We start from the raw sequence: 15,620 nt of genomic DNA, 5'->3' as shown, positions 1-15,620 counted from the left end.
TTCTGACATATATTTGGATCGGGTGTCACGTTCTAACATATATTTGGATCGAGTGTCACGTTCCAATATATAATTAGATTGGGTGTCATATTCCGACATATATTTAGATTGGATGCCATATTTCGACAGAAAGTAGATTGTTTGTAGATCCCTTGAGAGGACCTCTGTGTGAAGTTATAGTATGTGGAGGATATTGAGTTGTAATATTGCTGAATATAGTTGAACTTGAGATTAATTGACTTATTATGTATATGTATATGCCTATTGTGTTGAATTTACTTGTCTATGATCCGCTTACTGGCTAATCGCGTGATCCTACTAATACAACATTATTTTGTCTACTATACTACTCTTGCAGTTAAAGTGCAATAAAAACATAGTTCGGTTGAGGAAGCTACTTGGGAGAGTGAGAAAGACATGCGAGACAAGTATCCTCAATTGTTTGACGAAATAGGTACTATTGTATCTTTACTTTAGCCCTATTTTCCCTAGTTAGTCACTAGAGACGAGTGATGGGTAAATTATAATGACCTGTCCCCGTCGTTAGGAATAGGCTAGTGGGAAAGGATTTCGGGCCACAAAATTTCGGATAGTAACTTCAAAAAAATTTAGCCTAGGCCAAACTTGAACGAATTCTGAGTTAGCAAATTCTAGGGTGATGAGGTGAATGATGGGAGATCAAATCTCTAATTTAATGGAATAGGTTGATAGCCAGGACGATACGGAATATTTATGGCTTCACAAAATTACATTCGGGCGAATAAACTCCCAGAATCGAAGTTAGCGTAAAGAGTATATTTTAATACGTCTTGGAAAGAGGGTATGTTGTAAAAAGGGAGATTTGGAGACTTTTTACGAGCTCTCTATCTCCGCCTATCCCGTCAGAGCGGGATTGTCCCGCTAGAATGGGACAGTTGCGGGACTTAAATCGTGAAAACTCCCAGAACAGTCTTTTTCTGCAAAAACAGTTTCTAGAACTATAGGAGGCGACCTAGGGCAATTTTCATTGATTTCCCGCGGATTTTCACGCTTAAGGTAAGGATTTTAGTCCCTAAATTCATTCTTTGATTCCAAGAACCTAGAAATTATGGTTGGTAATCATTGGGAGAGGGTTTGAACTGACAACTAAATGTGGGAAATAGCCTTAGAATAAGGTTAGGATCATGGGTTTGGCCTAGGGTGCGAATTGTAGTATATTTTATGATAGTTAGACCATTGTGTTGATCCTTATATGTATTTACTGTTTTCTAGACCAAGAACGAGAAGAATGAATTCGAAAAGGGAAGACTCTTGCAATTTGCATTGTAAGGTTGTTGAAGCTTGAAATTGAGGCATGTGATGGTCTAGTTTCCCGTATGTGTTTCATATACCTGTTAAATTGCTTCATGATATGCATGTGTGTATGAATAAAGAAACATACTAGATTAGGTGCGAAATGATCACTTGTTGGCCCGTTTTGTAATGAACCTGTTCTTGGTGATATAAATGTTGTAAATACTGAATGTATTTGTGATTGTAGTATGCTTGGATCGGGTGTCACATTCCGACACATATTTAGATCGGGTGTCACTTCCGACACATATTTGGATCGGGTGTCACATTTTGACACAAAATTGATTGTTTGTAGGTCCCTTGAGAGGACCTTTGTGTGAAGTTATAGCATGTGGAAGATATTGAGATGGGATATTGCTGATTACATTTCGACATGAAAAAGCATGTTGCAACATTTGCTTTAACATTGTATTTCCATATATGCACATAATAGTTTCTAGTGAAAAAATACCAAGTTGAAATAATAGCTAGGAGATGAGAATTTTATAGAGGTTTCTCGATACAGTATTCTACCAATTTTACATATCATTGACTATTTAACTAACTTCCTCACGTTGTAACACTAATATGTTTGATGCTTCTTTATCTCCGATCTCACTTATAATCTTTCATTAACCTTGATTGTTATCCACTGTATCATTAGTCTGAAGCTAAAAAAATAGCAAAAATAGTTACTTAACAAAGTTCATATTTCAAAAGGTCCAAATAATAATATACAAAAGTAAAGCTGCTGAGGTTGAGAGAAGCTTTATTTGAGATTGCCACTATGACTTTCTATTCCTTTCACAAGTTGGACGAAATTATAATAATCTAGTTGATTGCTAAGAGTTGAATAATATACTATACTGTTGAAAATTTTAAAAACTAATTCCTCCCTCCTTTATTTTTGTAGTATGTTGACAGTCCAAGCCATGATATTTTTATTTTTATTTTTTATTTTTCATCAGTGTTCGATATCCGTATTGAAGTCCGACTAATCTGAATTCGTGCCACGTAGGGCTCCATTCTCAAGCAAGTGAAGCTTCTCATGTTTTAAACTAAAATAAGGCAAATCGCAATGAAGACATGTGTACGATTATTACAAAAAAAAGGAGGGAGAATAAGTAGTACACTTGTAAACCTAGTATAAACTATAATTATCCCCATAATATAACATAAGATAGAAAAAAATATTGATAATTACAAACTACAATACTATTACATCAAATATTGAGAATTAAAATAAGGTGAAAGACTTACGAAAAGGAGGAAACAGAAAAGAAGAACGGGAGATTCCATGCTCATCAATCTTACCCTCATTATTATATAAATATTGAAGTAGTCTTCTAATACCTTATGAGTTTTCGACTTCAAATAGAAGTAGGATACAATATGTCAAAATTATATTAAATATTAGGATAACAATTAAATGATAATTATTTTTAAAAAATAGTAAATGATAAGTTTGCGTGGATATCTTTTTTCATATCATATAGATGTATAAAAGGTAAAGTTAATTGATTTAGAATGTCGCATAAACTTAGGAATTCAAGTATTATTAGAAAATGTTTACCTATTTTCTTTTGGACTCTTTTTGGGTTTTCTTGTTTTTGGAACTTTTTTTGCCTATTTTAAAAATCGTTTTTGGATTATTATTTTTTGCCAATTTTTTGAACTTTTTTTTGTTTTTTTTTCACTTTCTTATTAACTTTTTTGTTGACGTTTTTTTGTTAATTTTTAAACCCTTTTTTGACTTGTTTTTGCCTATTTTTTGGACATTTTTTGTTTTTTTGTTTTACTTTCGTTTTTACTGTTTTGTTGACTTTTTTGTCAATTTTTTGCTTATTTTTAAACCCTTTTTTTGACTTGTTTTTGCCTATTTTAAAACCTTTTTTTTTGACTTTTTTGGGCCTATTTTTTAAAACCTTTTTTTTTCTATTATATTGGCAATTTTTTGGATCAAATCTATTTTTATTGAAAAAAGATTCTTCGTATAGAAATTTGATCATTATAAGAATATCTTCTCTATTTAATTTGTATTATGTTTATAATCATTATTTAATATTATTAAAATAATGGTATAATAATTTAAGGAAAAAGGTAAAAAAATAATTTTGTCTAAAGCGAAGTCTTTTACACATAAGTACCGCTTCAATTAATAAATATTGGTCAACCAAAATATCTATTAAATATTGAAAGTCTTTTATATCCTTAATGAGTAAATATTTAATAGTTATAACTTTAATTAATTTCAAAGTCCTACATATTAGTATAATAATTAAATAATAATTATTTAAAGAAAATAGTAAAAGAAAATTTATCTATTGTAGAAAAATACTAAATGATAATTTTATCTATTATAGAGTCTTTCAATAAACGGCAAAATATTCAATCAACAATTCAATGAGATACAACCTCCATCCATTAACCTTTTTTCCTAATTTCAGGATGATTCGAGACCCAACTCCTGAATCCCAGGTCAAATTGGGGTCGAATTTCAATTTGAGTGTCGGATCTCGAGTCAAAAATCGAGGTAAGATCTCGGGTGGGGTGTTAGGGTTGGGTCCCGAGTTAGGTGTCAGGGTGAGGTTTCGTGTCGGGTGTTAGATTCAAATTTCAGATCAAGAGTCGAGATCGGGTCCTAAGTCAAGTATCAAAGTGGTACTTAATCGATTTGGGGCCAAGTGTCGGGATTGGATTCCCATTCAAAAGTCAAATTTTGCTGTCGGTTCTGATTCAGAAGTCAAGTCCCAAATTGAGAGTTAGAGTTGGATCCTAGGTTGGAAGTCGATATCAGGTCCTAGGTCGGGGGGTCGGGTGTCTAGGTCATATCCCGATTCGCAAGTCAGGTCCAGGTTCTGATGTCGGGGTAGGGTCTTAGGTCGGAAGTCGTGCCGGATGAGGAGTCAAAAGTCGGGGTAGGGTCTTGTGTCAGATGTCAGGGTCGGGTGGGGCCAGATCCCGATTAGAAAATCAGGTGCAGGGTTGAATCTCGTGTCGGAAGTTGGGTCTCAATCCGGAATTTAGATCGGGTCTTAGGTCGAGAGTTGGTGCCAGAAGTCGATTTCTAGGTCAGTGTCGAGTGTCAAGTGTTGAGGTTGGATGTCAGGTAGAGTTTCAAGTCGGGTCCAGAGTCAAATATCGGGATCAAATTTCGGGTTAGAAGTCAAGTCTCGGGTTGAGTCTTGGGATGAGTGTTGGGTCGGGTCCTGGATCACGAGTCGGGGTCGAGTCTTGGTTTGGAATTTGAGTTCCTATTTAGGTATCGGATGTAAGGATCGAGTCTTGAGTTGGGTGTCGGAATGAGACTCTAGATTAGTCATCGAGGTTCTTTTTTGTATGATAATTGATAGGGAATAACGTGCCAAGAACGTTTCATAGACACTAATGTATAAAATAGAAATCATAATCACAAATAAGGCATTATTATCTTCTTTATTTTTTTCTAAATAATTCAAATTATATATAAACTGAACAAAATAGAATAAAATTTAATATATGAACTAATTTTGATTATAATTTGGGTCAAGTAATACTACGATTGGAGGGTAAAAATCACATAACATTAACAGAGGTGATTGTGATCAATATTACCACAAATGAGAATAAAGAGTTTTAAGTACTAGACATCAAGTGAAATACACACATTAGATCAAAAAAAAATAATTGATTTAATGTGTACCTAAATCGAAATTCAAAAGATCTGAACACTTCATAATATTTACTAGAAATCTAGAATAAGAATAATAACTTTAACATATCTAATGTAATTTTACAAGTAAAATTTAAGGATGGTGGGATGTATACAAACTTTATTCCTATTTATGGGATAGAAAAGTTATGTTCGATAGATCCTCAGTTCAAAGAAATGCAATCAAAGAAGGATAGAAAAAAAAATAACGACAACAAAATAGCAAGATAAACAAGCAATTGAAGTAACATATACTATTGCCAAACTCGCACACCTCTATACTGGTGTCTCCACACACCTCCTCTTCATATGTACATACCATCTTAGTCATGCTTCCTTTATGTTAGTCACGGAGGTCACTCCCACTTTGTCCTGTATAACTTCATTACTAGTCCTGACGCTACTAGCTAATATGTTCGCACATGACCAATAGCGGAATCATAATTTTTAGTAAGGGGGTTCAAAATAGACTAATGAAATAGCCAAATGAGGTTCGACATCTAGTATATATACATAAAAATATTTTAACCATGTATAAATAGTATAATTTTTTGCTGAAGGAGATTCGGATGAACTCCCTAACTGTGAGGTGGCTCCGCCCCTGCGCACATCCATCTAAGCATCCTCATCTCCGCTATCTTATCTAATTCTGAACATGTGCGTTCTTGATAGGCCAACACACTTCTCCATAAAACAATGTAGGTCATCACTCGACAAAACTTATATTTAAGTCTTGGTGACATATTCTTATCACACAAAATTTCGATATTAGCCTCCATTTTTGCCTTTTCGCCCCAATACGATGACCAACATCATCTTCAGTCTCCCCTTTTTCTTGGATATAGACCAAGGCACTTGAAACTTTCTCTCTCTTTCTCTCTCTCTATCGTATGACTTCTGTACTGATCTTCACTTCCACCTCTGCTTCATGTAATACATCACTAAACTTGCACTTTAATTACTCAATTTTAATTCGCCTTTAACCTGAAACTTTTATGAAAATCAAAAAAAAATTACATGAAAAACTTAAGTAGTAAAAGTTAATTAATAATTATATAAGAATGTTAATCGAAGCAAGTAATAAAGAATTAAATATTAAAATAATTATAAAACATAACTTCCAAATTATTTTTTCCATTTTGATGGAATAATTTTTTTTTCCAACAACTAAAATAATTTCTCAAAATATCATAATGACCCCCCCAAAACTAAAGTGAAAAAATGAGGAGAAAATAACTGTAGTCATATGGCTCTTTACAACCGAAATCAAAAAACCTAGTCCCAAATAGAGAGGAAAGATGCAGAGATGGTGCTCCAAGCTCCGATCCCTCGCCGCTCTCCGTTCAACTCCAAATACGCATCACCACCCTTTTCCTCCCTGTCGTCTTCTACACACTGCTACCAATCCCGTTATTAACAGACCCTTTACACATTCAATACTCTCTCAAGGCTTTAAACCCATTTGCCATGGTGGCCCTGTTTCGTTCCCCACTCACTCGTCTCTCCTCCCTCTTCCTGTAAGTTGCCTTCTTTTTTCCCCTAATACTTGGATTTTCCTATGCATATAATGCTTATAATCGTATAATGTGCTATACTAATTGTTATGAAATGTAATTTCCATTGTCTAAGAGCTAGAATAGTGTAATGTGCTATACTAATTGTTATGAAATGTAATTTCCGTAGTCTAAGATCTGGAAAATGAAAGATTAAATAAAGGGGTTAACAAAAATGTGACCTTGAGTTCATATGATTGGTCTTGGGTGGTGCTGAAAATGCTCGTAGCATCTCCTGTATGTTTATTGTATCTTTGTGTTATTTACTTGATCAGTGTTGATTTCTGTTTTTTCTAGTTCTAGGTGCTTAAAAGATTTTAGTGTTTGTTCTGTGTTTATTGGAATTTTCTGTTATCTACTTGTTTAGTGTTGATTGTTGATTTATAGTTCATGCAAGTGCGATACATCACTGCAAAACAGAGGAAAAGGAAGTTGAAAAGCAAGAAGCCGATGACTCCAATCACATCAAAAGTCAAGAAAATCAAAATGAAATTTTATTCGTATGTATATGACTTAATTTGGTTTGTCTTTAAGATTATGTTAGATATTGAAGATAATCGATAATTGCTACTGGATTAGGTCTTATAAGGACAGATTTCGTGTTATGAAAGATGGGCAGATTAGGCGCTGGAAAGAGGGGAAGAGACACAATGCACATTTAAAGGTCAGATTTTCTCTTGTTCTTTTGCAAGCTCGGATTCATCAAGACAAATGCTGTATACATGGACACTTATTGTCGTCAATATCACCTTAATTCTTGTGAGGTAGTGTTTTAGGGTATAACTGAATCACTTGTGTGTTTGACTCGGTACTAATCTTATTGTTGTTAATAGAAAACTGCTTGCTTGACTGTTTGACTAATAAGGATCAATAACTGATCCCCCTTATAACTGTTTGCCAGAACTCTTCCAGGGTTTTAGGGGAGGGGTGTTGTGAAAAAAAGAACGTTTCTCTGTGAAAGCATTTATCTTTCTTCCTACCATGCAAGCTAATTAGTTACTCTTCAGCAAGGAGTTGGAAGGTTATGCATTGCTGTTACAGTTGTTTAAGTTTGTGAATAGGTGCATAACTTGTGAAGTAGTCATTACTTTCTGAAATGTGTTGGCAGTAGTAACAGGTAAGATGATTTAACTTTAAGAGTGTCATTGCAAATCTCTTGGCTCTGCTTATCTACGTCATCCTCTTTCCAACTGTCTTGTTACTATCATACTGATTTCATTAAGGAAGTAGATTTTTTTGATTGGATTTTGAATCCTCCTGCGTAGGGATTTCTCGGAAATGATCTTTAATCTGGGAACTATTAGATTTTTTTGATTGGATTTTGAATCCTCCTGCACGGAGATTTCTTGGAAACGATCTCTAATCTGGGAACTAGCTAAGTTGGTAAAGTAGAAGATTCAAACTCACTATGAAAATATTGGAACCCATCTAACCTGAAATGGAAAACAGACCCACCTGCTTAATTTGCTGAGTTATGAAACTCTTACTGATTTTTGGTCGCCACGTGGAGATGGGGGTGGGACTGAAAGTTGGGATCTCATGGTGTGTTCCTAGTTAAGGAGTATTAAGTGAGGAAATGGTTGAAAAATGTGTGGAATTCAATTTTGTTTAGACATGTATATTTCAAAAAAGGAATTAGGTACGACTCCAGAGAGCACCTGGGGAAGAGCTGCAAATAATAGAGAGCAATGTAGAGGAGATCATCAAAATATTCACCGGTCTACGGCACTGTTGGATCTTTTCGTTTGTCTTTTCTTCCTTGGCCTACCATACTTCTGTGACATATTAACTGATATTATTTCAATAATCTGGTTAAAAGTGTAATATTTTACCCAATTTGGCACATATGGAGAGTGTTCCTGATGTCTAGTTGAGTTCAGGTCTGTTGAAAACTTTTCCAGCATATGGGGATAAATATTATAAACCGGAGGATTATTCTGTCTCCCTGATCTAATCCTGATGTATCAAAATCAAATTCTTGAAATAGCTCATTTGATGATCTTCATCACTACTATTTGGCGTACTTGAAATTATTTAGATAACTATCTTTATTTCCTCCATGAATTTCTTCCTCCATTTATGTATTCATTAGTATGTTTGGTTATCCATCAATTTTTGTATGGATTTCTTTCAACTCCTGTTACCCTACATGTTTGTGTGGGCTATCTTTGGCCATGATTCCAAGTAATACATACGGAATTGTGGTTGTAGGAGTTTTACTTTGATTCATGTGAAAGCCCTCATTTCCTAAAGGCAAATAAGGGGAAATGCTTAAAAGGGTTGTTTTTAGCAAAGAATTCAATAACTCGGAGTAGAGGCTAGTTGATTGATTGAAAGAAGTTCTGGGATACAACGTCGACACCAGAGGCAAAATATCATAGATTTTTTTTCTTGATAAGTGATTTTTTTGTTGATTGCACCATAAAGTGCTATGCATGTACATCAAAAGACTTTTCATCCCCTTAATAAACAAGGGGGTCAAGAAAATTGATAAAATATCACAGATAAAAAGTTGAGCAATTACAAAGATAAATTTGCTCTTTTTTAAAAATTTTTTAGAATACAACCTTTATCCTGAAAAAAACTTGATTTCCTAATTCTCAGCAATAAAAAGCTAATTTAGACGAATGATTAAGGAAAATGATATTAGAAGAAGTCCTTTAAGAAGTAGGAATCAGATAATAAAAGTCACTTAAAATAATTGAACCCAATTACTTATAAAAATAAATTCAGCCCAATTAATAAACCATCCTCTGATCTTAAAGGCATTGCCTTGGTGTATGGTAAAAAAAGTTATCTGATCTATCAACCCAAAGAATAAAGAACCTCTGATAGCATGCTGCAAAACATATGCTATGTGCTGCTATACTACCAGTTCGAAAAGTGCCAGGCGAATATGATTCTGTTGCAGTACTAGTTTTGATGCATCTGTTTGTGCATCATGATCCTCTTGCTTTACTAGAACACTTTTGTATCCTTTTATTTTTGGGGAGACTTGAATGAATAAGCATTTTAGAAATTATAAAACAATATCTTCTTCACCCCGTCTTCTTCCCATTTTTGTTCTTTAAAATCTGTGTTCATTTCTTACTATTTCATTTTCTTCTCTGCACGAGCCCAGAGCAAATCTTAAACACCATTATTCCTGTAGCACTTTCAGCTACATTACACCCATTTATCATTATCTCCACGTGTTCAAATTGTGCAGCAAAATACAAATTATTAGTTCTTGGATATACTTGAATCGAACAGAATGGAGAAAGAAAATGCATATATATGATTCAACTAATTTGGGTTTGAGGCGTGATTGATTGATTCATTGTTTTCATTTGTTTCTTATCTACTATCTGTCATCACGTTTTTCCTAATAGATATTGAATTGCGTATAAATAATATAATTGAATACAAACACCAATTTCTTATGAGGAAAGGGAAATCTACGTATGCAAGCAGTATACCAAAAGTAGGGAATCTACCCCATAATTCTTTACGAACTACCTTCTACACTAACCAATACCTCATGGGTACACAAAAAAGAAACGGGGTTAAATGCAAACACCTTCTTCAATTGAATTGCATAGAAACAATATGATCAAAAGTAAATACTATCTCAGTAAACCAAAATAAGTTGGCAAACACTTGCTAGTATACTGACATTGCTTTTCTTTCTCCACTCTCTATGTGCACTATTTAATTCCTGCATGAGTATTACAGTATTGTTGGCCTGGCGGATTGAGCATTAATTTCATCTAATTGATACCAATATAAGCTGTCCTTTGACTTTCAAATTCAAGTGATGGAAAGAATTACTCATCATGTCAAAGAGAGTTCTGGCATCTAGTCCCCCCTCTTTCTCTCTTTCCTGCAGTTGAGTTTAAGTTGTCTTTCCTGGCGGAGATCAACGACATTCCAAAGGTAAGACGACGACGCCGAGATTCCTCTGAGAATCGGGTACAAGAACGTATTGACTGAGGCGTAGTTAGTTAATTGATAGGTGAGTTTCACAAAGTATATCCGTCCCAAGCTCTCGATAAAGGAGAAGAAACATGGAGGTTGACTGTTGATGTTGACCACCAGTGTAAAACTATCATACTTTGATAAATTCTCTGATCTTCTGATATTAGAATTAGAGTATAATGAATCTGAATAGAGAGGGAACGGATAAATAAGATTTAAAAAGTATATACTAATTAATTTTGGATTGAGAGACAGTTCATTGATTGTTTTATTTTAATGTACACATGTAGCTTGTTATGGTAGAAGTCTGCTAGCCTTTAACTGTTATGAAGCTGTGCATTTTGCCTTCGGCGAGTAACGGCAACATTTGAAACCATTTTTTGGGGTGGGTGGGAGGAGTGGAGCGGGGCAGAATCTTCCGTTGTGGAAAGTGGAAACTAGTGTATTTGGTAAAACAACTCTTTTTTGGTTGATAATCTTTGTGTCCGGGCAGTTTGTGTACACCTAGATTAATTCCTAATGGTACCTGCTACTTCTCACCAGCATAGGTATCGGGTAACTCTGTCCACCAATCCTTGGACATAGGAGAAGAAATCACCTAATATTTTTGTGTTTTTGCCTCCGCCGGGAACCGGATACCTTATGATTCTCAACTCACTTCATTGACCACTAGGCACAAGGCTACTCTCTTGGGTGCGGCAAAACAACTTTTTTTTCCAAGTGCAGAAAAGTAATTCCTGCCTGCTTTCCGTGCTAGTTATTTATTTGATAACAATAATTGCTTGGACCATAGTAAAATTAGTTATCATATTGTGCATCACAGCTAAATGTAACTCTGGTGCAGTACTAACAACATTTGATACGAGAATTTAATCTTGCTGTTAAGCTGAACTAGTCTAACTGTGATTTCACTTATGTTTAACTATGTGGTATTTCTGCTTGTTCAGAGGAATAGGAAGTTCAAAATTTCCATAGCAAGGTGAAGTCTGTCGTGACATCGTAACACTTCTCAATCACTTTTTCTTTTATGCCTTCATTGAGTTGAGTAGGAAGCTATAGGTTTTGATATCACTTGATTTTAGAAAGCAAATCTTTGGATTTTCTAGGGCTTTTGGCCTTCTGAAAAAAGTTCCAGGACTCATGGACTTCATAAGTTTGATTATATGGTAGATTCTTGGTTGTAGAAATATAGCAAGGTCAAAATGTCCTGGAGTAGACTGCCATGTTTCCTGTTCATATAAATAAATTGACACACTTATCATTAAAAAGAGATTCTTGAGCGCTTACACGAAGTTGAGCTTCTTCAGTTGAATTATGTGCATGTTGTTGTGTTTGTACACTTGCATTGGTTATGAACTTTCAGTCATGACTACTTCAATGTGATGATAAATGGGTTTTATTGTTTGATGCAGTCTAAGAAATCCAAACGTCGACTCAGGCAACCTGCTACGGTCCCTTTGGCTTATGCAAAAGTGATGAAGAAGCTCAATTTCTGTGGTTGAAGCATTTGTAGTTTGATGCTCTTACTGCCACTCTCACTTGAGTGGCATATCTTCTGATCTTGTTGGTTGTCCTCTCGAATCAGCTCAGTGTAGAAGATCTTTTTCAAGGCAAACATGTAACAGGTTTTGTTTCAGGTCTTTTGTGACAAAGCTGTTAGTCTATTTCTCTGGCATGGGTATGGATTTTGATAGTTCTTGTAAGAACAATAAAAATACAAAGAGATGATCTAAAGGAGAAAATTGCGTGGACCAAAAGAGTTGTATCAGGTATCCAAGTGGAGAAGCCATCAATATCTTTCTTATGGGTTAACTTTATCTAGTCATATGATGTTAAATCTGAACTGATCATTTTACTTCTTTTTAGACTATTAGCCAAAGCTTAGTGATTTGTCAGAAAATGTGATGAATAAACTAGTTTGATTATGTGGTTTTTTTTCCCTTCAGGTATTTGGTGACAAGGTGCTAACCGGTCTAATTAAAAATGTGTAAATGCGATTCTAAGAAACATATGGACACAATCAAGTATACCATTGATAACCACCACCTGTCAAATATTCAAACTAATGTTCATAAAACCATTTATTATGAAGCTAATTAACTTGATTTAAAAAGTATTAAACAAAAGATAATACATGAAGCACATGGTTTAATAGTGTAAGAGCAAAAGCGCCAATAATACCCCCATCCTATGAAAAATACATTTCATTCATCTTTTGGACCTTTTTGTCACGGACTTAGACTTCAACTAAGATCTCCGTGCGGCACTTGACAACTTACTCACGAATCTTCACGATCTTGCAAGATCAAGTAAGCCTTTAAGACTAAATCACTAAGGGAATGCTAGATTGTAAGAAAAACAAGAGAACTTTTATGAAGAAGGCTTTTGTATTGCTTTGGAAGAATGCTTGATTGCTTGATGATTTTCTACAAATGAATGCCCCTCTATTTATACTACTCCTAAGGGGCTCAAGTGTAAATAAAAATTGTTATACAAGTCCCTCCATATTTACAAAGAAGTCCCTATCTAGAATTCTCTACACACTCTAGAGAATTTCAAGTCTTTCAAGACTTCTCTACAAGCTTCTATAAGGATCTAGAGTCTTCCACTAACCTCTCCAAGACTCTAGATTCTTCTACCTTCTTCATGATCAAGTGGCGGGCCATAACACTCTCCCCCACCTGATGTGGCGACGACTGCGGCGCACTGCTGCTGCAAGAACTCCCGGATTTTGTCTTTGAACTGCCATAGGTCTTCGTACCTCTCCCAGGTGGCCTCCTCCGGAGATTGTCCCTTCCAATGAACCAAGAACATAGCAGTGGCCTGTTGTCCCTATTTTCGCTTGGCTGGTAGTCCACAATGGCCTCGATGTCTCGATCATGGGAGGCGGTGATTGTGAGTGGCGCCCGACTTGATTCTCCTCGGCTAGGATCATCCTTATCCTCATGGTACGGCTTGAGGACACTGGCATGGAAGACAGGATGAACCTTAAGATGCGGTGGTAGCTCCAACCTATAAGAGATCTTGCCAACCTTGGCAATGATCCTGAACGGGCCCTCGTACTTTCGCACCAAGTTTTGATGCATGCCTCGCAATGCCTTGAATTGCCTGGGGTTGAACTTGACCAAGACCATGTCTCCAACTTGGTAATCCGTGGGACGACACTTGCGGTCGGCAAACTTCTTCATCTTCTTCGCTGCCTTGTCCAAATAAGACTTGGCAGTGTCGAGCTGTTCCTCAAAGCCCTTGGCCATGTGATAGGCCCCCAAACTCTTGCCCTCGAACGCGGCCGGTAGTGAATGTGGAGTTTGTGGCTGTTGGCCTGTGGCTAGCTCGAATGGTGTTCGCCCTGTGGCCTCACTCCGCTGTAGGTTGTAGGAGAATTGGGCTACGTCCAGTAGTCTCGCCCAATCCTTCTGATGGGAGCTTACAAAGTGCCTCAAGTAGCACTCCAGTAAGGCATTGACTCGTTCCGTCTGGCCGTCTGTCTGCGGGTGAAAACTAGTGGAGAAATGCAATTTCATGCCAAGAATCTCGAACAATTCTCTCCAAAAGTTCCCGGTGAAGCGTGGGTCTCTGTCACTGATGATGTGCCTTGGCAATCCCCAATACTTCACCACGTTCTTGAAGAATAGCCTGGCAGCCTCCTTAGCAGTACAACCTGCCGTGGCGGGCATGAAACTGGCATACTTAAAGAACCTGTCCACCACGATCATAATTGTCCCGTACCCATCGGACTTCGGCAGGCATGTGATGAAGTCCATGGTCACGCTCTCCCATGGACGCTCCGCTACGGGCAGGGGCTCTAAGAGTCCTCCTGGTTGACGCTGCTCTACTTTGTCTTGCTGGCACACAAGACAAGTCTGCACACAGCATTCAATATCGTCTCGCATGCGTGGCCAGTAGTAAATTGCCTCAATCAATGCCCTCGTGCGACGCTGCCCTGGATGTCCGATCCATAATGTGTCGTGACTTTCCTTCATGATTTTTCGCCTGGTAGTTCCGAATTTCGGCACATAGATCCTTCGCCCGGCGGTAAGCAAGAGTCCATCTTCTACCCAGAAGCGCCTTGTCTTGCCCTGAACGGCTAACTCTATAAGCCTCTTTGCCTCTGGATCATGCTGTAGACCATCCTTGATTGCATCCTGAATGTCACAATGTGCTGTGGTAATGACCGCCAACTCGAACTTCCTGCTAAGGGCATCGGCCACAACATTGCCTTTCCCCGGCTTTTACTCCAGCTCGTAGTCGAACTCAGCCAAGAAGTCTTGCCACCTAGCTTGCTTCGGGGTGAGTTTCTTCTGTGACTGGAAGTAGCTAGTGGCCACGTTGTCGGTCTTGACTAAGAACTTGGAGCCAAGTAAGTAGTGTCTCCATGTGCGTAGGCAATGGACGATGGCTGTCATCTCCTTCTCCTACACGGAGGCATCAATACTCCCCCAACTTCCTGAATAGGGTGCCTCTCTTGCATCAATACTCCCCCAATGGCATAGTCGGAGGCATCCGTATGCACTTCAAATGTCTTGGAGAAGTCAGGCAACGCTAGGACCGGCTCTTCTATTACGGCAACCTTGAGGTCTTCAAAGGCCTCCTTGCACTCCTCGCCCTAAACCCACGGCTTATTCTTCTTCAATAGCTCAGTAAGTGGAGCGGCTTTGGTGGAGTAGGCGCTTATGAACCTGCGGTAATAGTTAGCAAGTCCAAGAAAAGATCTAAGTTCGGTTACCTTCGTAGGCGCCTCCCACTCTTTGATGGCCCGAACTTTTGCTTCGTCCATCCGTAGCTCTCTCTAGCTGATAACATGTCCCAAGAAGTGCACTTCATGTTGGGCGAACTCGCACTTCTCCCGCTTGATGAAAAGCTCATTCTCGCGCAAGACTTGGAACACTTTCTTTAGATGTTCCACGTGCTCCTCCAAGGTGTTGCTATAGATGACTATGTCATCCAAGTAGACTACCACAAACTGATCTAGGTAGGGGTGGAAGATCTTGTTCATTAGTGTGCAAAAGGTGGCGGGTGCGTTGGTTAGGCCGAAGGGCATCACCAACCACTCGTAAGCTCCGTACCTCGTTACACATGTAGTCTTCGGCTCATCTCCCTCTACTATG

General features: G+C 37.4%; 1 protein-coding gene across 1 annotated transcript; it reads left to right on the top strand.

Annotated features, from left to right (window-relative positions):
- Positions 1–6,212: 6,212 nt before the first annotated feature.
- LOC129901129 (uncharacterized) lies at positions 6,213–12,437 on the top strand. Its single transcript, XM_055976247.1, has 4 exons — positions 6,213–6,519; positions 6,943–7,055; positions 7,135–7,219; positions 11,925–12,437. The coding sequence occupies exons 1-4, from the start codon at positions 6,301–6,303 to the stop codon at positions 12,012–12,014; spliced, it is 507 nt and encodes a 168-aa protein (XP_055832222.1). The 5' UTR covers positions 6,213–6,300; the 3' UTR covers positions 12,015–12,437.
- The last annotated feature ends 3,183 nt before the right edge of the window (positions 12,438–15,620 follow it).

The sequence above is a fragment of the Solanum dulcamara genome, chromosome 8, assembly GCF_947179165.1.
Source record: "Solanum dulcamara chromosome 8, daSolDulc1.2, whole genome shotgun sequence".
NCBI lineage: Eukaryota > Viridiplantae > Streptophyta > Magnoliopsida > Solanales > Solanaceae > Solanum > Solanum dulcamara.
The sequence above is the reverse complement of the archived record's forward strand: the minus strand, read 5'-3'. Positions and strand labels throughout refer to the sequence as shown.

What these genes read in the sequence shown, in the direction of transcription:
- LOC129901129 (XM_055976247.1), top strand. Translation starts at nt 6,301, where the DNA reads ATGCAGAGATGGTGCTCCAAGCTCCGATCCCTCGCCGCTCTCCGTTCA. An exon ending in CGTCTCTCCTCCCTCTTCCT is followed by an intron (nt 6,520 to 6,942) that starts GTAAGTTGCCTT and finishes GTTGATTTATAG; the next exon opens with TTCATGCAAGTGCGATACAT. An exon ending in GACACAATGCACATTTAAAG is followed by an intron (nt 7,220 to 11,924) that starts GTCAGATTTTCT and finishes TGTTTGATGCAG; the next exon opens with TCTAAGAAATCCAAACGTCG.